The sequence below is a fragment of the Drosophila innubila genome, assembly GCF_004354385.1.
Source record: "Drosophila innubila isolate TH190305 chromosome 3L unlocalized genomic scaffold, UK_Dinn_1.0 0_D_3L, whole genome shotgun sequence".
Taxonomy (NCBI): Eukaryota; Metazoa; Arthropoda; class Insecta; order Diptera; family Drosophilidae; genus Drosophila; species Drosophila innubila.
The window spans coordinates 20,800,765-20,822,787 of NW_022995376.1; the positions used below are offsets into that span (position 1 = coordinate 20,800,765).

At 34.5% G+C, this 22,023-nt stretch overlaps 2 protein-coding genes across 5 annotated transcripts in view; one reads left to right on the forward strand and one right to left on the reverse strand.

Annotated features, from left to right (window-relative positions):
- Positions 1–22,023, forward strand: part of LOC117788753 (probable serine/threonine-protein kinase roco8) — a 38,525-nt gene that overhangs the window by 5,335 nt on the left and 11,167 nt on the right. Inside the window, exons 1-2 of one of the 3 annotated variants that reach the window (XM_034627614.1) lie at positions 11,714–12,135; positions 13,749–14,851. The exons of 1 other annotated variant lie outside the window; for it this stretch is intronic. In XM_034627614.1, the coding sequence (XP_034483505.1) occupies positions 14,278–14,851 (574 nt within the window). In that variant the 5' untranslated portion in view covers positions 11,714–12,135; positions 13,749–14,277. Of the gene's footprint in view, positions 1–11,713; positions 12,136–13,748; positions 14,852–22,023 lie in introns of those variants that run through there. One more of the 3 variants, XM_034627615.1, reaches the window with a different exon arrangement.
- Positions 2,225–22,023, reverse strand: part of LOC117788752 (rho GTPase-activating protein 20) — a 55,796-nt gene continuing 35,997 nt past the window's right edge. Inside the window, exons 5-6 of one of the 2 annotated variants that reach the window (XM_034627610.1) lie at positions 7,677–7,758; positions 2,231–2,304 (exon numbers count right to left, since the gene is read on the reverse strand). In XM_034627610.1, the coding sequence (XP_034483501.1) occupies positions 7,724–7,758 (35 nt within the window). In that variant the 3' untranslated portion in view covers positions 2,231–2,304; positions 7,677–7,723. Of the gene's footprint in view, positions 2,305–7,676; positions 7,759–22,023 lie in introns of both variants that reach the window. The other variant, XM_034627611.1, reaches the window with a different exon arrangement.

The following is a 22,023-nucleotide window of genomic DNA, read 5'->3' on the forward strand; positions in this document are numbered from 1 at the left end:
AGAGGAGAAGTAAATAAAGAGGAAGAAGAGATAAAGAGGAGTTCGACTGACATTTTACACGTTCGTCTGCTGATTGTGGGTAATTTTTTTATTGATTGCTCGTCGCAGATACGAGTACACTCATAGTTATTCATTTGTTATTCGTAGTTATTGAGGTCAATTGGTTTTCATTCCCCGTAGAAAATGGTTTAAGTCCGGTCAACTTTGGAACATTTCGGTAGCTGCATTTGAAGTTGACATTATGCAATTTGATTAAGTTATATTTAATTGCTTTTGCTGCACGCTGATAAATAAATGCAAATTGTTTTGGTTTCGTTTTGTAGTGTCATTTATAATAATTAATTATATTAAATGCGTGTATTGATGGCTTTTTGTTATTATATTGCCCGAGTGAATTGTGTCATTTAAAATGCAACGTGAATAAATTCCATTTGCAATATCGAATTTTAAATAGTTTCTGCAATTCTTTTACGTAATATTTTAATTAGTTACACTGAGTGCAAAATATTAATTAACATTTCATATTACGCACAAACCAAATTTTGGCATAATATTATTACCGCATTGGTTCTTTAACAATACTATCAGTAGATAAAATAAATATTGTTGCTATATACTGTCAGGCTGGGTAATCTAAGATTAACACTTAACTTGCAGGCATCGACTTAGAATTATTTTAAAAAGCCGTTGATACTAAAGTTAATTCCTCAAAATAAGTATCATCATCTATTTAAAAAAAATTTTGTATCTCCTCACATAAAATTTGAGCATAATATCTACAACAATTTTGGAGATACAATTCTGAAAGAGGCTCAAAGCGTTAATAACAAAATTACTATTAATTGGGAAAATAGAGGCTCTATAAGTAATATAATTTTAGAGTTAAAAAACTGTAGCTTCTGCATATAATTAAATATGAGATCTAAGCATACATTTGCCAATTCTACGAGAAATATCTTTATACCTTTTTGAGTAGCAACTTCAAAACAACTGGAAGTGTAGTTTAACTATTTTAAAGAATTATAATTTTTATTATAATACATTTTTCCAACTACTAAACGGAAAAACAGTACCTGAACGAAATTTCAGCATAATATCTGCAATAATTTTCAAACTATACATCCCATAACATTTTTATAGTTTGAGAGTTTATAATGCGTACCAGCTGATAAGTTTCAGATGCGCAAGTGCACTCAATCTATTGCTTTATTTTCCTCTACTCACTCAAACTTGCTTATTAAATTGCCGCCTTTCATTCGCCCACTATGCGCCCACAAATGCCACGCCCCCATTGTCTGGCTTTCAACGTAAATTACCATAATTCGCGCTTTCAAAAGGCGCACACTTAACCTTTAATTAAGATACTCGAGAACTTTTCAATATTCTGGTTCACTGTGGAGTCGTGGCGCCGCATTGGCGCTCATTTTGCTTACTCACATACACACACACACACACACGCACGCACACTCACACGTCAAGTCATTGCATTTTGCCATAACGAAATTAACGCCACGCCAGCGGCGCTGCAAAGTATGCAACATAAATTTTTGCGCCGCGCCAATAAAAATAATTGAAGCAAAATGCGCCACACACACACACGCACAGCAGACGTGGAGTGGGGTGTGGTGAGTTGGGGGCATGGGGGGCGGGGTGTGAGGTAGGTTGTGAATGGAGTTGGGTGTTGTGGTTGTTCAACTCCAATGAGACTCCAATAAGACTCCAGTGGCAATTTTACTTTTATTGCGCGTCGCTTGACGTTGACTGTTCACTGTCTGACGCTTTGTTGTGGGCGTCAAGTTGTTGTTGTTGTTGTCTGTTATTTTTTGTGGTGTTGTTGTTGCTGTGCGTTGTTGTCATGCCCAGCCATTCATCGTCCACGCTCGCTTGCTGCTCTTGTTTTCATTTCCGCTGCGCTTATCACATTATTGCAAGCTCATTGCCGGCTTCTCTTTTGATTCCTTTTGGGGCCTCGTGCTATCAGTCAACTTGACTTACCTTTTCCTTTATGACGTCACCACAGTGCGTCTGTATTGCATTTGAGATGTATTCTCTCGGTTGTCATATCATTCACAGATGCTGACAACTTATCCAAGGGTTTCATTTCGATCAAAGTCAGGAAAACTTTCGTAAGACAATTCGTATTACAAGAAAACATTTATTATTAAATTTGGAGTAAGTACTTCAAAAATTAAATTAAAATTTTAGATACAAAAATAAATACTTTAAATGGCAATAAATTATTAAAAAACAGTTTTATGTTTCTCTTGTGTTTTTTCTCTTCCTTCACAGCTGTTCACTCTTCACCTGAAAGATAAAAATAGAGAAAAGATTTTATAATGAAAAAAATTTACATATAAATATAAATTATTATAATATTATTGAATACAGCTCGTTAAATATCCCTTCAACTAACTCTCAAATGTAAATATTTTTATAAATAGACTTATATCAATTAAGCCTTGTAATTCCTTGGCTCAAAGCCCAAATCATGCAGCCAAGTAAATAAATTTCATAATCGATTTTTCAGCTCAATGATTGTTCAACTTATTGAAAGTCAATTTGAAGGAGGAAAAAGTGTCGCAAGTCTTTTTGGAGGAGTTTATAAGAGTCCTTTTCAGGCTTTTCAGGCAGCTTAGCGAACACGAAACACATTTTGCATAGAACATTAATAAATAATTTGGGTTTTTGGTGTGAATGATTTTCATATAAATCCCCGGCCAGCAGTCGTTACAGTTCCTGCCTCTCACTCCTTATCACTCTCTCTCTCTCTCTCTTTCTCTCTCTCTCTCTCTCTCTCTGTCTCTCTCTCTTTCTTTTTGCTTATGTCCCCAGCTCTGTCTTGTGTCCTGTGTGTAACGTTTGTCTACTTTGCCGCTCATGTAATATTCATGATTATTTGAAATTTGCGCTTCGTTATCCTTTATCCTTTTTATGTGCAACACACACACACATGCACACAAGCGACAAGACACACGACAATCATATGTTAACGCGTCTGTTCGTCTTCTGTGTTTGCACAGATATACAAGAATACACACAGGACACACACACACACACACACACACACACAGACACAGATACAGATACAGAGACAGCATACAGGCCACAGGATAGGGGTGTGTGAGTCTGTGTGGTGTCCTTGCATATCATCAGCCTTTAGTCGCCAGCTAACGTAATCGGTTTTCGTTGGCAATGCGAAATTCGCCTGGGGAATTCCAGCAGCGCCATTGATAGCTCAACGCAGCTTCAGCTTCAGAGTCCATCAATACGCCAACCCCTCTGCCCACTCCCTCTCCTGCTCTTACTCTTCCTGCTCCTCTTCCTACTCCCTCAACAAACTGTTGCTTTTCCCCTACCACAATATACCCCTCAATTGCTTTCTCCTGGTTGCGTTTTTTATTTGTCACACGTTTGACGACGCCATGTTGTCACACACATATACACACACACACACAGAGGGAGCTTGTCTCTGTCTGTGTGTGTGGTGCAACTTCCGTTTCAGCGCCTTATCAGTTGTCGCGGCGCATTTGTTGCCGTTGCCGTTGCTCGTTCCCTTGACGCGCTTTTTGTGCAAGTTTATGCAACGGCAAACGAGCAACGTTCAACGTTGCAACATGCCACTTCTAACGGTGGCAAAGTCAACGCCTTTTGTTAGGACTTAGGGCGTCTGTTCAGTGGAAGGAGGCGTGGCCTTCTCTGCCTCTGCCTGCTGGCATTCCGATAAAATTGTGTGTATGCGGCAACAACAACAACAACTACAACAAGTCAAACAAGTGCAGTGCGGACAAGTTTTGTTGACAAACTGAAAAACAATTATGATTGATTGTTCAACACTGGCTAAAGATTGCCGCCACGTCAGGCGAGCAGGTGGCAAGGTGGCAAGGTGGCTGGTGGTTGGTGGCAAGGTGAGCTGCCAGCAAAACTTGTCTGAAACTCGATTGCACGTTGTCTGCATAGATCGAAAATTAAGATACGCTTGCCACAAGTCGCAAGTGTTAGTTTAAGGGGGTTAGAGGGAAAAGAAAGAAGTGGAAATTTTAGCTGACTAAGAAAACTTAAAATTTAGATAGCTACTGTCGAGAATTGTACAACACTGACTAACAGAAAACAAATATTTATGAAATTTCTCAAGAACAGTTTGAAATATTTGATAATTTTAAACAAGAATGCAAATCTACAGAAATTTAAAGAGTGATTTAACCATTTATTTTAAGAAAATGTAGCTTAATAAAATTTAATGTTAATTTTTTTATCCAAGTCAGGTTTTAATTGGAGCCTGGGTTCAAGTTTAGATAGAAAAAATATATAACTTAGTTTTCATAGTTGTTTTTAAATTTTCCTTGATTTTTTAAGACCTTTAAAATTATTGACTTAATAGATTTCTAAATGTTAAAGGACCATTTTTTCAATATTCTTATGGATACCAGGCCAGGCAATTTCTTGGCTCTATTTTTATTATTCTGGGTTTTAAAAAATTGCAATGTAACTAAAGATACTTAATCTGTGTTTTTCACTAGCTCATAAACAAGTTAAAATAAAATAATAGAGAGTAAAATATATAGAATACAACATGGCTTGTCTCTTATTATTTTATTTTCTGAGCGAAATCACTATTTTCTTCAGATGCTTTAACTTCATTGAATCTTAATCATGTTAAATCTAAGTATTGGTTTCCAAACGGAACTACGAACAGCTGGCATGTTGAATCCATCAAACAAATACTGAATTAAATTCAATGCGGAGTTCTTTTCCAAGGCGACACGCAACTCCTTTGAGGCCCGAGAGCTATTATAATTGTTACAATCTTATCAAGCGCAACACGCCGCATCTCACGGCATATCCTTTTGCCGAGCACATGTTCAATCGGTTCAAAAAAGAAAAAAAAAAATAAAGTATAAAAAGAAAATACAAATAGAAAAGGGATACAAGAAAATGCCGTCAGTTGTTGCCGCTGCCGGAGATAGCTGTTTAAGCCAATTTGTAAACCATCAAATCGCGTTAAATGCGCTTTTCCGGTCGATGCCGATGCCGATGTGGATGTGAATGTGGATGTAGATGGGTAAAAGGCCCCTCGGTATCTGCTTGATAAATCTCTCATTGTTATTGTTTTCTTTGCTAAACGGAAACGGTTAGGCACCCCTCGCAAAAGGCACTCACCGCACAGCACAACACGGCGAGGCACGGAACTGCGAGTCGACTCTGTTATGTTATTTTGTGGTGTCTGCCTTTGCGCCTCAGACTCCAGAACAGGTACACACACACACACTGAATGATACACAAGGATCAATCTATCTAGAGAATGAGAGAGAAGAAGTTATACAATCCGTTTGCGCTTCTTTTTCATCTCTTTCTCGGTTTATTCATATTGATTTGTTTGCCTTTTGGCTACACTTTGTGTCTGTGTGAGAACAGGAAATTGAAAAGGGGGACACAAGGAGGGCACTTTCAATAGATATACTTACATACATATATGAGAAGTTATGCAAAAGGAAAACTCTATTCAATTATCGATCCCATAGAGCAGATTGTCACCAACTTTAAACAACACTCATTCTTTTATTCTGACCTCATTGCACTTCCGTTTCGACGCATTCAACCAGAACCGAGACCAGAACACCGAATGACCATGACAAAACCGTAGCATACAAAGGTGAAAAACCCCTGTTCTCTTCTCCCTCCTCCCCGTCAACCTTCCCGTTGATACGCTCATTAAATGCCTGAAAAATGAGCGAGTAATTTACGAGCTGTTTGTCAACAATGTCCACAACAGAGCCCAGAAATCTACTTTGTATTTTTATTATTATTATTATAAAGGAACCCAAACTCAAATGTAAGTAGAACTAGAAACTATGAATTCAGAATTGGAAATTGAGAATGAGGAACTGAAACTGATGCGTAATGAGGCGTTTGATCATTTCCGTTTCAAATCGAATAAAATTTACATGTGCAGCAGGATTTTAACATACAAATCGTATTACTGTCATTATAATGGACAGCAGACTATATATTTTACTTTATAAGACAAAGGCATTTTTTTTTTTTTTTTTGTTTTGGTTTTTCTTTAGGCAGTGACGTTTTCGAGGAGGAAGTGAATTATTATCAACTTGTAAATAGAGTTAATATGTTATCTATTTCCTTTATTTTGTTATTATACCTTTTTTTTCTCTTTATTCCGGAGGTTTCTTTCTAGGGGGATTCTCCTAGCGAGGAGGATTAAAATAAAGTTTACAAGAGACGAGTTGAATTCTTTCCTGTTCCTTCTGTTTTCACACCATTCTAATGAGGTTTACTTTATGAAAAGACCCCATTAGGAGGGTAGTTTAGGAAAGGGTTAACATGCCAATATAAATAATTTGTAATCGTCAGTCTGTTTCTTTTTTCCCATACATTCTCTTATCTCTTTCATAATTTGTCTATAGCTGATGTGAGCTCCATTTGTTTTTTTGACAGTTGAAGAGATATATAATATATTGTTAATATTTAATATACCTATTTTCTATTCTCACTTATGTATTTTGCTTTTGAAGTTAACTTCACGGGAGAACTACATTATGTTAGAAAAATTAAATTTATTTATAATAACTTGTTTATTGTAGCTAACTGTTAAAATGTACCGTGTCTATATTCTTTGTTTATTTCTATATACTATACGTTTTTCTTCTCCATACTCAGTTGATTAAATTCTTAATTGCATCCGCCTACTCATTATTTTGAGTTAAGTCCAAACATACATTCAAAAGTCCAAATATCTGACTAATTCGTACTTAAAAATAACTTGTTTGTAAAGTCAACGAATATATATATTGTGCCTAAAGAAACGACTATGAAATACCCTCTTAGAGATTATACAGAAGAGTCTTACTAACTGGGACTGATATTAGCACTGTATTATATCTTCAGCCAAATAGCAAACTTAAGTTAAGTCAACTCAGAATAATCATTGGGAAAGTCTTAAATGAACTTGATGATAAGGTTGTAAGCCTCACCAGACACTACGTGCTATTAATAGATTCTCTAGCTGTAGAGCTTGTGTTTACATGTTTAAAGTGCAAACAGAGATGACGTTGTATGAATCGCTGTAAACATTGACTTCAGATCTGTCCGAAGGGTTAATAACTCAGCGCTCATCAGCATGACTCGCCCGGTGTTTCCAAAGTACGAGTACAAAGAGAATTCCGTAGATAGGCAAATTAAACTTTGGAGCGCATAGTTAACTGATGGATTTACAACCGCACATTTTTCAGTGATATTAAATCATTTGTGACTGTAGTATCATCTTTATGTATGTAGTATAGTCAGACCTGTTGGCGCTTAACTCACTTCATCACTCCAATCATATGATTTGTGAGCTGTGAATCCCACGACCAAGTTGGGTAAAGTCTTATGTGTATTTCACGCATGCGCAACCTGTTACCAACCTGCCTAAAATTGCGGCTAATACGTTTGTACCCCTTTTTTGTTGCTGGCATGACTTGCACAACTTTTTCGAGTGATTATTGTTTTTATTATTATTATTACTATCATTTCTACAACAGAACACTGCAGAGTGCACTGAGTTAAACAATGTTCTTATTGGAAAGATTGAAAGATATTTTAGTGTGTACACAAACCCGAACTCCTTTAGGTGAAAAAATGTGCTGAAATTCTGGCAAAATGATCTTAGTGTGGACACTTACCTTTTAACTGCATGTGGTGTGATGAAGTGAGGTGAAAAATCATGATCTTACGCTGCGGACACCAACCCTAAAGTCCTGTTTTCTGTGAATATATAAAAAGAGGTGAAACTATGTTAACCTTGACTAAGTAGGGACACACACCTTAAATATTGATAAACTGGAAAATCTTAATTTTAATTTATGCAATAACTTTGAAATTAATTAACATTTTTATGAAAATTTAAAACTCAAAAAAAAAATATATGATTTAATTAGATAATGTGCTGAACATCTTCAGCCAGCGAAATTAATGAGCAATTAAAGCAATTAAAGCATGAATATCTAATCAACACAAGCCCATAATTTATGATACCTAAAAATGTATAAAACATTTTATTGCTAAACTAATTTTCAGAAATATCAATATCCAGTTGTAACCAAATTCGTCTGGCATTTTCAGAAATTTATTAGTTTGGTTTAAATATTTAATTCTCACATACTCGTATTTCATTTCATGTTTGTACAATTGCAAAAGTCAAATAATAGTCAACAAACTGCAATCAATGACAGAGCCTAGAGGTAATAAATAACACATATACTCATATAACGAGTGCTACTTAACACATATTTATAATTCTCTGCTCCATTTGATATACGCGTTGATGACAATCGGGTATTCAAGTTGTCAAGATAATAAACGACACTCCAGATAAACATCCGGCGCCATAGAATGCAGTCCCACACATAAATCATGTGAATTTTGCACAGAATCAGTTTCAGTTCAGCCTTATCAGAGTACTCAAGACTTGGCTAAGAGCCTACCTATCATAAGCAGTAAACAAGAATATAATAGATGCACTAAGCAGATAAACCAATGAAAATATATATTTGAAAAATGTATTGGGAAATTATTTTTCACACTAATTTTATACCAGCCGTTTTAAAACAATCTGAACTCCGATAGATTTATTAATGCTCAATATATATAATACATGGTACAACAACTAACGTTTTTACCTTTTGTGTGACCGATCTAAATTACTCGTAATTTAACATCATTTACTAAAATATATGGGCTGATTATTTAATTTGCTTTTTATTTCCGTTTAACGCATTTGTAATATAACCCATTAAATGTAATTTATTAATTAGCTTTGAATATGCACTTCATATAAGTACGAATTCGAGTACTATTCTGTTGTTAAATGCTAACTAATTTACATGCACTCTTAATACAATAGATTCATATACAATATGTGCCATTTAAATAGGGCTTAGGGCTGAATTGATTGGAGCTTAAATGAATATTTAATGTGTAATAAATAGACTAAATATAAATGATAAATACTTTATTATTTGCCAATTTTTTTACCAAAAGCTTCATTTATAATATAATCATAATTATTCATTTTAATATAAAGTATTGGATATAAATCTTTTAAAACCTCTCTTCTCAAGTAATTAAAAAAGGGAATGAGTCGTAAAATTAAACAAATCTTTAACGAGTCTTTTTACATTTGGTCAATTGGATAATAGAAAGCTCAAATTAATTTTAGAGTATCTCAAATAAGTTTTTCATTGCCAGTATCTGATTTATTTAGTTACTAATGAAAGTTGACTAATATTTGGGAAAATTTAAAATTCCCATAAAAAGAGAAGCTTGTCCAGGGTGTGGGATGTATAGTAATTGATTACACATGTATTTATACCACGTGTAAACGCTTTTCATTTTTTTAAGTACTGCAATCAATCGAATCGAGTCGAGCGACGAGCTGATAACTTAAATCATGTGTTACTAAGCTGTGTAGAATGTTAATTGGATTCGATGCCTGAACACACCCTAATGCAAGGAGAGTGCGCAACAGGAAGATACCCTGTAAACAAATATAAGGCATACTTGATCTTAAACATAAATACAAGTCTAAAGGTCTTCAGAGTCTATAAGCAACTTTGCCCTTAGCGTACATTCAAAATACCCATGCAGTCCAATACAAAGGGTATAATAAATACGAATATGCGAATTTATAGGCAAATAAATAAGTTGAGTCTATTGCGGCTTTATGCAATGATTACAATTACAGCAAAATATTAAAATAACTTGTAAAGAATTGCGCAAACAATGCAAATACATAGAACGAGTATGTTGAATGTGCAATGAGTGTAATTACGAGTGCTGAGCATGAATGCTGCGATTGTGATTACGTTTGTGATTGTACACTTTGATTATCATTATCAACATGGCCACGCCTATTTGAGCCTTATGCAATTGCATTAAAGCGATGCCACAATTGCCATGCAACAATTGAACGCAACTATTCAACCGTTCCACACGTTGCTTGCCACAAGCCGCATATCACGCATTATCTATGTTGCAGCCACAAATTGCACAAATCGAAACGCTCAGAATTTCGGCAATAAATTCATACAAAATAATTAAATGCAAATTTTATAGACAAAAGTAGACAACAATTTCGGGATTTGTGACTAAAAGATTCGCAGTAATATTTTTAAAGTGTTTATCTCAATAAACATAAATTAAATTATGAAATAGATGCACTTTAAAGTCAATAGTCGATAGACACTTTAGTTATTTTCTTACAGGGTATTAGTAGGACAAACTCTTATGCTTCATCGACTATACAATAAGTTTGAAAATTTAATTCAATTAATTGTTAACAATGTGCAGAGTTCGCAAATGTTTCCAGGCATCATAAGAACTGCATTTAAATAATTAAATGTTTTGTTTTTTAAACAAAAACGGAATTAAAACACTTGACTAATTTCAAGAATCATTTTTTGTGTATGTAGATTTCAAATGCAATTTCAAGTCAAGTAAAATTTCAAATATGCGCTTAAATAAGTAAAAAGGGAAGTAAACAACAACAACAACAACAACGCCTCTTCAGCTCGTTGCTATCGGCACAATTGTCTGTTACTTTTTTTGTGCTCCTTTATTTTTGCAATACCCTAGAAGAGAATACTTTACATTTGATATTAGCTATGCAACGGTTTGAAAGACATCTAGAGATTTATTTTTTTAAACAGTCGAAAATTATAGACAATATTTTGATAAACGAATCACTTTCTGGTTTTTATAAAGATTTAACGTTCATTTTGTTGTATAAATAATACTTGTTTTTTAAACAATATATTATTATTATTTTTATTATTATTATTGTTATTATGTTACTTTGGTGAAACAATAACTAGAAATCTATATTGTTATAAAATGTAAATTTTGATTCAACATATATAACCCTTTATTTAAAAAAAAAAAATAAATAAATAAAACTATTATATAATCTATAAAATTTAGTTTTTCTTTTCAAAAAAAGTTACTTAAACTTTACAAGTTAAGATCGCACATTTTTGAGCTTTACTTCAAATAGTTCATTTATTTATTTATTTATTGAATGTGGCTATCTAGTGTTACAAGTAAAAAAAAAACTTATAATTTATGGCACTAGCCACTATTAATCTTTAAGGTAAAAAAAAGGAAACATAAATAAAAGTGTTCAAATTTGTTGAAAATTGCCCTACAATATCTTAAAATGTTTATGATAAAAAAAACATATAATTTATGACAAACTTTTAGAAACAGCAGATCACATTTTATACAAAATAAACTTTCTTTATTTATTAAAGGGTATTCTCCAAGTGAAACTACCCACATAACTTTTGATTCTTGTTATTGTTTCTAACTTATTTCCGATAGTGAAAACATTGACGTTGCCTCCGATTCGCATTCGATGGGTGCCTCCGGTCGTCAGTTGATTTAATTTTTTTTTTGCGGCGTCTTCACGTCAAATAGAGCTACAAATACATAAACAAAGACACAGACACAGATGCAGAGATACACGGATACAGTCAGAGACAAGAGTAGCTCAGTCAGTAGTCAACAGAGTAGTCAGTAGTCAGCTGGGCTCGAGGTGCTTGTTTGCGCTGTATCTCAGTCCCTGTGCCTGTCCAGATACAGATACAGATACAAGTACAGACACAGACATTAATACAGATACAGATAGACTTGTACTTAGAGCACAGCAGCAGCTGCGTCGCTGGCAGCGCTGTTGACGTTGTCGCAGCAAGTGAACGTTAACATTAACATTAACTTATCGCAGTTAACTTGGCTGTAATTGTGGTTTGCTGCGGAACAGTTTTTAATTGTTGTAAACAAGCGCGCGCGTTCGGTTTGACAAATTGCAAGAAAATAATAATAAATTAGTTAATAATAATTATTATTAAAAATATAAATATAAATATAAAAAGAATGTAAATACCGATATTACAAAATTCGCCGCGAGTTGTTGCCAAGTCAAAATATTTAATATTTGAATGTTGTTGATTAAGTTCGTCGTTAAATTCGATTGAAATCATTTATGTAAATTAATTGTTGTTGCCGGCAAAACAAACGAAATGGCGCCAAAAATCTATTGACAAGTCTACAGAAATTGTTTATTTTTATTTATTAAGTGTTCGAAATGTAAGCGAAGCTGAATGGAATTCAACACAATTCTACAATAATAATTATTATGAATAGGAAAAAGCATCTATATAAATAAACAGAAAGTGCAATCTCTTCCTGCTTTTCCATTTTGCGTGACTTGCCGTGTCTTTGCTCTGTTTTCCTATTCACTTTGTTTTGCTTTCAATCTTCTTTAGAAAAGGCTATAAAAATGTTGTTATTGTGCTATAATAATGCTGGGAATATGCTCGTCAATTAAATGTAGAGCGACTGATTGAAATGAGAGTTCAATTTAATTGAATTGCCTGTAAAGACGTAACATTACTGATTGTTCAAAGCAGTGTATCTTACGACAGTATTTGATAATGGTTTCTATTCATGGCAAATTGAAAGATAAACATTCTTTTCAGTGTGATAAGCAAATAGATCAACGTGCAGTTATTGTTGGCTTATTATTAGAAATATTACACAGGTAAAAATACTTTATCTAAATGAAATTAAGTTGAAAAAAAGAAACAAGGGTATTTTTCATTCAGTTTAAAAACTAGTACATTCTGCGCGTATTTTAAGATCATCTCATACACTAGTAAATCACATTTTTCTATAAATAAAAAAGACTTAGATATGTTAGTTGAACATGTAATAATTTTGAAATCATTAATCATTAGTACTGCTTAGTATAGAATGATATTAAAATTATAATGAGACTGTTATAGAACATCTCTAATAGCATCAAGATTTTTTTTATAATATAAAAAGCTATGACGCTGTCTAGTTTTAAGCCTATAGTAAAGTATGGAACCGTCAAGCCCCCTTAAAAACTATTCTGTCTGATACAGTTGCGAACAAGCGTTGAAAACTTGAACTTTTCCACTTGATTTATTCATTAATTACGCCCTTTATGACTACATTTGACTAATACAAATGCAAATTTATAGTATAATAGTTATATATAAATTTATATAGACATACTGTTACAATATTTAGGACTGAGGGAGGTCTACAATAATAAAAAGTCGTTTAATGAGCGGCATTTCTTTATGGGCTACAATCATGTTTTAAACTGAATACAATTGAATCTAATTAGTTGTTAAATGCAGATAACACAAGATCACTTTGACGACTGTCAGTAAGTTTCATAACAGAAGATTAAAAGCTGCTTAATTATCAGTTGGAAAAACATCTGAACTAAATAAAAAACTAAATATTATGCAACGACAGATAAATGTAATTAGAATTGATGCTTTGAATTACTCAACTTTACGATTTTTTAATTCAAACTACTATCTCTCTAATTATTCACTCATACTCTTCGATCATTATTTCACACTTTTAAGGTATGTTGCACAAACACAGATATATTTACAATAGTTCGACTGCACCTTGATGGCACACGTGTGTCCTTTAGTGGGTCTTCACATGTAGCTGGCAATTATTAAATTAAACAGGAGAACTTTTTATGGCGACGAAGTCGGAAACAGTAAATGAAACAGAGCAAAGCGCAAGCACGACCCAAAACAAATTTTTATAGAGTTGAGAAAATCAATAAAGTCAGCTTTAGATTCAGCTACAACTACAGATACAGATACATCAGTAGCTATAGCTATAGCTGAGTCCAATACTTTATTTAGAAACGTTTATTGCTAAGATAAATTCAGCAAGGAGTTTTAATAGCCACTATCAATATTTGTACAACAAATAAGCGACGACAGTGCGAGTATAATGTATCTACAAGATACAGATACAGAGCTACAACATCAGTCGGGGCAACAGCAACAGCAACAGCAGCCGCAAATGCGTATGGCGAATTAACACAAACTCGTTAATACAATTAGTTGAAAAGTGAAAAATCTCATATAAGATACGAAACGAAACAGAAATAAATAAAAAGATTTCAGCCAGAAAAAAAAAAACTGTTAAAATAATAAAATAAAATACACAACGTTCGCTGTCGACAAAAAGCGCCACAACAAATTTGCAACTTTACACTCGTCGGCGGTTTTCAGTCGCGAAATGAAGCCACAGCCACAAAGCTGAGCCACTGAACGCGTGTGCCACAACACCACCACCATTACCAATCAACACTAACGTTAACAACACCGCAGTAACAACGACAACAACTACAAATTAAATTAATATTTATCAAAAAGATACTACAACATGGTCGAGTTACTCAAGGCGCTCAATTTGACGGAGAACTTGCTGGCGGGCCTTGACGACAGCAGCATCGAGAATGCGTCAAATCCCATTGCCATGATTCCATCCAGTCTCAATGCCACCGCCATGAATCTAAGCACAACAACAACGACAGCAACCTTGGCGAATGCCACGAGCAGCGCCGAGAAACTTCAATTGGATGGTTTCGATCTGCCGGGCAACTATTCCCTATTGATCAATAAACTGGAGCAACTTGCACTGGGTTTGGATTCTGCTCTCGGCAACTTCACCATCGATCGACAGGAGGTGGAGATCAATTTGAGTGGAGGCGCCTCGGCCAATGATGTTGCCGATGTTGCCGATGATCTGCTCTTCAGCGATGTGATTCCAGCTGCCCGGGCTCCGCCGCCTCACCTTTCGCACAGCTCGAGGATTTACACAGGCGAGGATGAGGATTTCGCTCATGTGGTCAGCGATATTTGGATTGGAGTTATTCTCACGCTGCTCATTGTGTTTGTCATCTTCTTCATATGCGCCTGTTTTCTCTATCACAAGTTTCAACAGTGGAAGAATTCATGTGAGTGCAACATGCGAAGCGCCACTTGGCGTATACTTAATAAATCAAGGGGTTACATTGCGTATACGCAATGTGAACGCACTTACTTAAGTAATAATGGGACTGAGAAAAAGCAGGTTGAATGTACTTATGTCATTCAATAAAACTTGATAATGTCATCATGTTTGTTTACCGATATTGGTGTATATTGAGGTTATCGGAATGAATGAGAAATATAGCTATAAATGATTAAACTTTTGTACATAAAAGACGTAGTTATTAGTTGGAAAAAATCTGTAGATTATATAAAAAATAGGCATAATACATCGCTTATCGATATACTTTCAATCGATTGAAAAATTCATTAGAAATATTAGGAATTTAGGAATTAATAAAAAATTTATAGTATAATTATCAACTTTAATTTGTTTTACTATCTATATAATTTTTTTTATTTAAGCAGCTCTCAATAAAACAACCTATTAGACATGCAGATACCTTAAAATGCAGGTGCTAATTAAAGCTAATCATCGGAAAGAGAACAATAATAACACCTAAAAAGTCCGTTTTGTGAGGGATTTATTGAAAATCACAAATTTAATTTAAGAACAGCTTTTCAATGATGGCAGTAAAACCATTTCTTGAGTCAGTGTGTGCCAACCACAAAAAACAGAGGAAGACAAAGAGGGGCCAGAAGAGAAAGAAGCTAAAGGAAGAAGTACAAGACAGTTGGACAACTAAAACATATACAAATAAACAATGTACTAAAGCAAAGTCTGCGGGCTGAAGAAGTTACGCAGAAAATGAAACAAAAACAGAGCGAAAACTGAAAGCAACAGAAGCTGATAATTAAGCTGGTGATGATGATGATGTTGAGTCACAATTAGACACGGCAGCAAAACTAATGTAAATAAATTGAAATTTGAACGTTATTTATTTGCATTGCGAGCTGTGAGTAGTGTGAATAGAATGAGTAAAAATGAGTCTTGTGACTTGAATACATCTTAAAGCCTAAACAAAAGCATTTCACAAATATTTCACAGCTTGATAAATAAACAAATTGTCTTTATGTCGATCTGTCTGTCTATCTAACTGTCTGTCTGTTGGCTGCCTATTTGCTTTGCCAATTGCCAAATAATTGCCGAGCTAGAAACAGAAATTTGTTGCCAGGCACTGGACTCCAATCATAATTTGCCTATAGATCTGACTCTAATTATAAATTATAAGGCAATTAGCTAATATATTCCAAGCTGCAATAATTATACCCACACAGACAAATGCATTTTGCCTGTTATCTGTGCCTTTTGGTAGGCCCCTTTGGGCCTTTTGCTTGTCAGCCAAAAGCAAACATAACATTTCCAGTTAATTAAAGCTGCAGTCAAGTGGCCCAGTTTGGCCAACAAGATGCCAAGATATCCAAGAGTCTCAAGTGCTGTTTGCCCAGTTCGAGGCTCGATTACATTGCAAATTTGTGTTAATTAATTAAAATTGCATTGTGCTGCCTCAAAATCAACAATAGAATCTGATTCTTGGTTTTTTTGATCAATTGCCAAAGACATTTGTTGGGCTGACTTCGATAAGACTTTTGCTAAAAGGGTCATCAAATGCAGGCAGTGCCAAGAGCTTTGAATAGTCTCGTACTCAAAAGGGGGTCATCATGTGAATGAACGATATTCACTTACATACGTCAAGATAGCCAACCAGGCAACTGATAAGTCAAGTCTTTTCATAGACAATACAATAGCATACTTGAACATTATCTAATGGAAAAGTCAATAAAAGCATGGGGAAATCACAATTAACTTAAAGTTAAGCACAATGTTATCAGCAATAACAGTTGCTGTTATTAACTTGTATTGTAAAATGTTCTTACTATATTAATTAGCTTATTCCATGTATATATATATTTTATCTCATTAAATTTATTTTTCCTGCAATCTTTAAATCACAGTCTTTAAGATAGATGCTTCCCAACTGCGATACAAGTCATTCTATCTGTTGCCCACACTCCTAAGTAAAACTTGAACAATCCATCAATCAAGTGTCTTCATAGTTGCTGCTGTTGCACTGCAATCTGTCAACTTGCAATATGGCTTGAATCACGTTCGCCTTTCCTCCCAAAAAATAACAAAAACTTTTTGACGGTGGCAACAGTCCAAAGTCCATTCTCTTAGACAAACCCCACTTAGCACATCTCACGTTTTTTCCTTTAGATCTCGTATCTCTATTTTGACTACAAATATATATTTATATAGGCCGCAATTATCGTAAACTTGATGTCGCACATTTAAATAAACTTGAATTAAGATTCTTCATGATTTTTATAAAATTTTTGGACAAACAATAATAACAGGCTTATTTGTATGTGAAGTACATATGTTTATATGTGTTTATGTATTTATCAAGCTGTAGTACGTCACTCATACGCACCGAAGTATGCATTGTCTGCGGTGTCACAGTGCGTATGAGTGACGTTTTTCGGTTCACGGCTGTTTAATTTCCCTTTAATGAGTTGTTTATCTTATGTGGTAGCTGCTTTTCTTCATGTTGTTGTTCTGTCCGTTGTTGTCTGTTTGCTGTTGTTGCTGGTATTGTCTTTTTTGATGCTGCAGCTGTCATTGTTGCGGGCGTTGATCGTTGTTATTTTAACTGATTTGCCTGGGTCTTTATAATTGTTTCCCTTTTGGTAGTTTTATTGTAATGCTCTCAATTTAAGCCTTTAGGCATTTGCGCGAAATTCATTTAATTTTAAATACCTTCAAAGGGACTTTAACTTTGAATATGCAAATTTTATCTGTACAGCACCAGAAACTTGATATTATAATAAAGTTTTAACAATTGTTAAGGCCATTTCAACTTAATAAATTCATTAAAAATTGAATAACTGAAAAAGCGAATATAATTGTATTTAAAATATTTTAAACAATGGTATAATTATTAATAAATATTTAATGTGATCTTTAAAACTCGTACTTTTCAACCATTTTTTATTTAACTTAAATTTAAGTTTGTTCTTATAATACTTTAATAATAATTAATTTTTAAAATATTTTACAGAGCAGTAATATTTATTATTTATGTTCGACATTTACTTAAAATTTATTGATAATTCAATTAAAAAAAAAAAATCACTTATTAAACGTGATTTTTCGAGCATTTTTTATAGCACATTGTGAAAAAAGTCATTAAACTTTTGCGTTGTTAATTCAGAGCGAGTTGCTCGCAAATAAAAAGGCAAAACTGTAAATTAAATTAGGCATTGATTAAATTTGCAAGTAATTAACATTTAGCATACAACATGCCAAGTTTATTAAAGCGTAAATTGCAATGGCAATGAAAGTGCAACATCATCATCAACAACAGGGAACTTTCACCCACCCCTTTCCCCGCTTTGAGCCCAGCCCTCTACTCCCTTTAACACTCACCCCTCTTCATGCTGCATTAAGCTGCTTAACATAGAATTGACGTCAATAGATGTGTTACTTGTTTATCAAATGATTTTCACAGCATGCCACAAATTTAAGCAGCTTATATATAAGCAGATAAATATATGAATATATATGAATGTATTTGTAAGTTTTAGCTATAGTATGTGCAAATATTATTTGTTATTTCGACTGTGAAGTTCGCAAAAATATGCTAAATGAATATAAATCCAATACCGTAAATATAAAAATAAAAATAAATTAAATTAGAGCAGAGCAGGAAGATAGGAGAAGAGAGGAGATGAGAGCATAGAAGCGCTTAGTAAATGGGTAATTAGCGGCAGTAACTGAAACTCTGTGTTCGCTTTTTGGTATTGCTTAAATCCGTAACAGGCCAATAACTAAACAGAAAAGTCAGCGGCGTCGGTTAACAAGGGGTTAACAAGGGGACCGGGGGTTTGGTTCGTTTAACTAACCAATGTCGACATGATGCTTCATTTTATAAGCCACAAAACGTGTTGGATTTGTTTCAATGGCGCTAATTGCTTAATTGAAACTGTTTTTGCATTGCATTTAGTCTGTTTCCCACAGAACAACCTCCCCCTCGTCCAACCCGCCTGGCGTAACCACCATATCCTCTCTCCGTCCCCTGTTGTGCCATTCATAGCAAAATGTCAATTAGTATTTGCCTGCTAAAAGCCAAAAAATCGACAATACACCAAATTAGATGCTCGCATGACACACATACATACACTCACACATAGACATCCCGGCTCACCCCCCTGCGAATTCTAGCACATGTCACGCTGTCGGATACGTAATATACGTTTTGATTAGCATTACGCATACGCCACGTTGAGCATTTGATATTTCAAATGCATTACGAAAAATTGTTCCATTTTAATTGCAAATTTGTAACATCATCATAATTGGACAAGGGGCAAGCGTTGCCGATGTTGCAGCATATTTTAATAATTGATGCGCGCTATATTTTTAATTAGTTAAATGCGCGTTTAATTAGCTTTATAAATTATGCATATGCAGCGGTTAGTTGCAAGTTGCAGAGTTTTTTTCTTTTTTATTATTATTTACTGACTTTTGCATTTGTTGATACTCTGCTTTTTTATTTGACTTTTAAGTTGTTTTTTATGATTATATGTTTGTTTAACATGCCTCCGCGTGGCATGATGCTTTTTCAGTTATGATTTATTTATGTGTATTTGGAATTGGCATATTTTTTTTAACATTCTCTTTGTTCACTTGTTTATTCATTTGTTTGTCTTTTCGCTGTCGACGGAAATGAACTGCGATTTTTATTTATTAATCGTTGCATGATTTATGGATAAATAATTGTAATGCTTTTTACTACCTCGATGAGCTGTCAGCAGCGGTTTTAAATTACACTAGAAAGAGCAGGTTGGTCAAAATGAGAGAACTTAACTGTTAAATAAATTAATTGACAACTGAAAATGTGAAATTTAAATACATTACCTATTTTATATATAGCGCTTATGCATTAACAAACAGATAATTATTTTAACATTTTGAAAAAATTCATTTAATTTTTTTGACTAATCTGTTAAATAAATTAATTGACAACTGAAAATGTGAAATTTAAATACACTAACTATTTCAAATCTAGCGCTTATGCATTAATGATTAATAAATGACTACAATACATTGAAAAAAAAAAAACGAAACGATATGCCATTTTGTATTTGAACGCTTCAGAAATTTTAAATATTGTCATTATTATTAAAAAGGAAGCTGTAATTTTTTATTATAATTTATAAAATTAATTCAATTTTATTTATATTGACTTTGACTATAATATTTCGTATGAATAACTCATACGCACCGTTAGCAATTCAAATAATTTGAATGACGGAGCGCGGGCAATAACAGTGTTGTTAAACGTCACATAGACTCAGTCGCTCTCGCAGAGCAGCTGCCCAAGCGGCTCACACAACAGGAGAGAGCGAGTGAGAGACGGATAGTGAGAACGCGAATAGAAAACAAAACAAAAAAAGAAGCGACGCGCAATTAAATACGCACACACACATATACGCAGCAGACGCTAACAGACAACAACAACATGAGCATGAGCAACAGCCAGAACAACAACAACAACAACAATAGCATCAACAAAGAGCAAACACGTTCCACAGTTTGACGAAGCCGCATGTTAACGACCGCACAAAGAATGCAGCAAGCAGAGCGCGCAGAAGAGCACAGCGACTTGGCAAACACAAACAAAATAAGCAGCCAGACCGAAAGAGAGTCCCACAAAGCGAGAGGAGAGAGAACAAGAACTTGCTGGCTGCTAAATTATATTGGCGACAAAAGCCAAGCGTCGCTACTGCTGCTGCTGCTGCTGCTGCTGTTGCCGTTGGCGTCAGCGTCAGCGTCGCTGCGTGAGGCTTTTATGGCTAGTTTTAAAATTAACCACAGCTGCAAAAACAAAAAGAAAACCAAAACGAAAAAGCAAAGAAGAGACGTACACAGAAAGTCGCAATCTGAAACGAAACGAAATTCAATTAAAAGGCAACAGCATAAAAGTGTGAAAATGCTGACAAAGCCGAAAAAAGGGCTGCGACAGCGGCAGCAACTGTGGCTATGGCTGCGGCTGAGACTGAGGCTGCGGCTTTGGCTAGCGATCAGCGTAGACAGACACACACACAAACACACACGCGCGTTTACTTAAAGCAGAGCTGCTGCCTTTGTTGACTGTACAACGGGGCGTATACTTGTTTTTTTCGGCATGCTTGCTTTCTACAGCCGTCAGCCGTGTATGTAGTTTTTCTCTTTCTTTCTTATTCATATTTGTTGTTATTGTTGTGTGATTTTTTTATACGCTTTCTACACCAACAACAACAACAACAGCAATAAAAGTCGCCACACTTAATTTGCATATTTTTGCACAACAAAAATCACCGTCTGTCCGCGTGTGTGCAAGTGTGTGTGTATTGCTGTTGTCTGCATGTTAGCTGTCACGTTGACTATCTTTTTGGCTATTGTACTTCACATACAAGCACAAACACACACACACACATTTATAGCGAGACATGTGGTGCTACTGCACCACGTCGTATGCGTAATATTGCATTGCAACCAAATTTTTCGTGTTCTTCTTTCTGTCCACTTTTTTGCTTAGCTACAATTTTTTTGTATTTTTCTTTTTTTGGTTTCAGTTTTTTCGCTGATTTCATGCTTTTGTTTGACGCTCGCTTTTGTTTACAAACGATATGCTGTTCCGCCAGAGTGTCAAAAAAAATAAATAAATAAAAATATGATATAGCTAAATATATTGCCATAACGTCGCGTTGAAGACGATAAGGAATGAGTAATAAATAATGGGAAAATGCGTATCAAAAAATACAATAATATATAATAAACTAGAATGGATCGCAATAAACGTAATAAATGTTTATAAATTCGATAAACTCAATTGTAGAAAATTTAGTTGTTGAGTTTAATAAACAATCATAATTTGCAATAAAAATACCATTTAAAATAGTTTTTTATATAATATATTTTTTAAGCAGAGCTGTTGCTTTGATTTCAACACATTTTGCTCACTCCGAACCTGATCCTTTTGCTCTCTGTGTCTCTCTCTCGTCCTTTTCCTCTCTTAATTTACCACCCCAATTTGACCTCGAAAAGCCTACCCTCATTTATGACAAACTATGCTGAATTTTGCTGTCGCAATATGTTAACTCACCCCCTTAACGTCTGATCCCAAAATCGAGTCCTCTCGACAACAGGGGC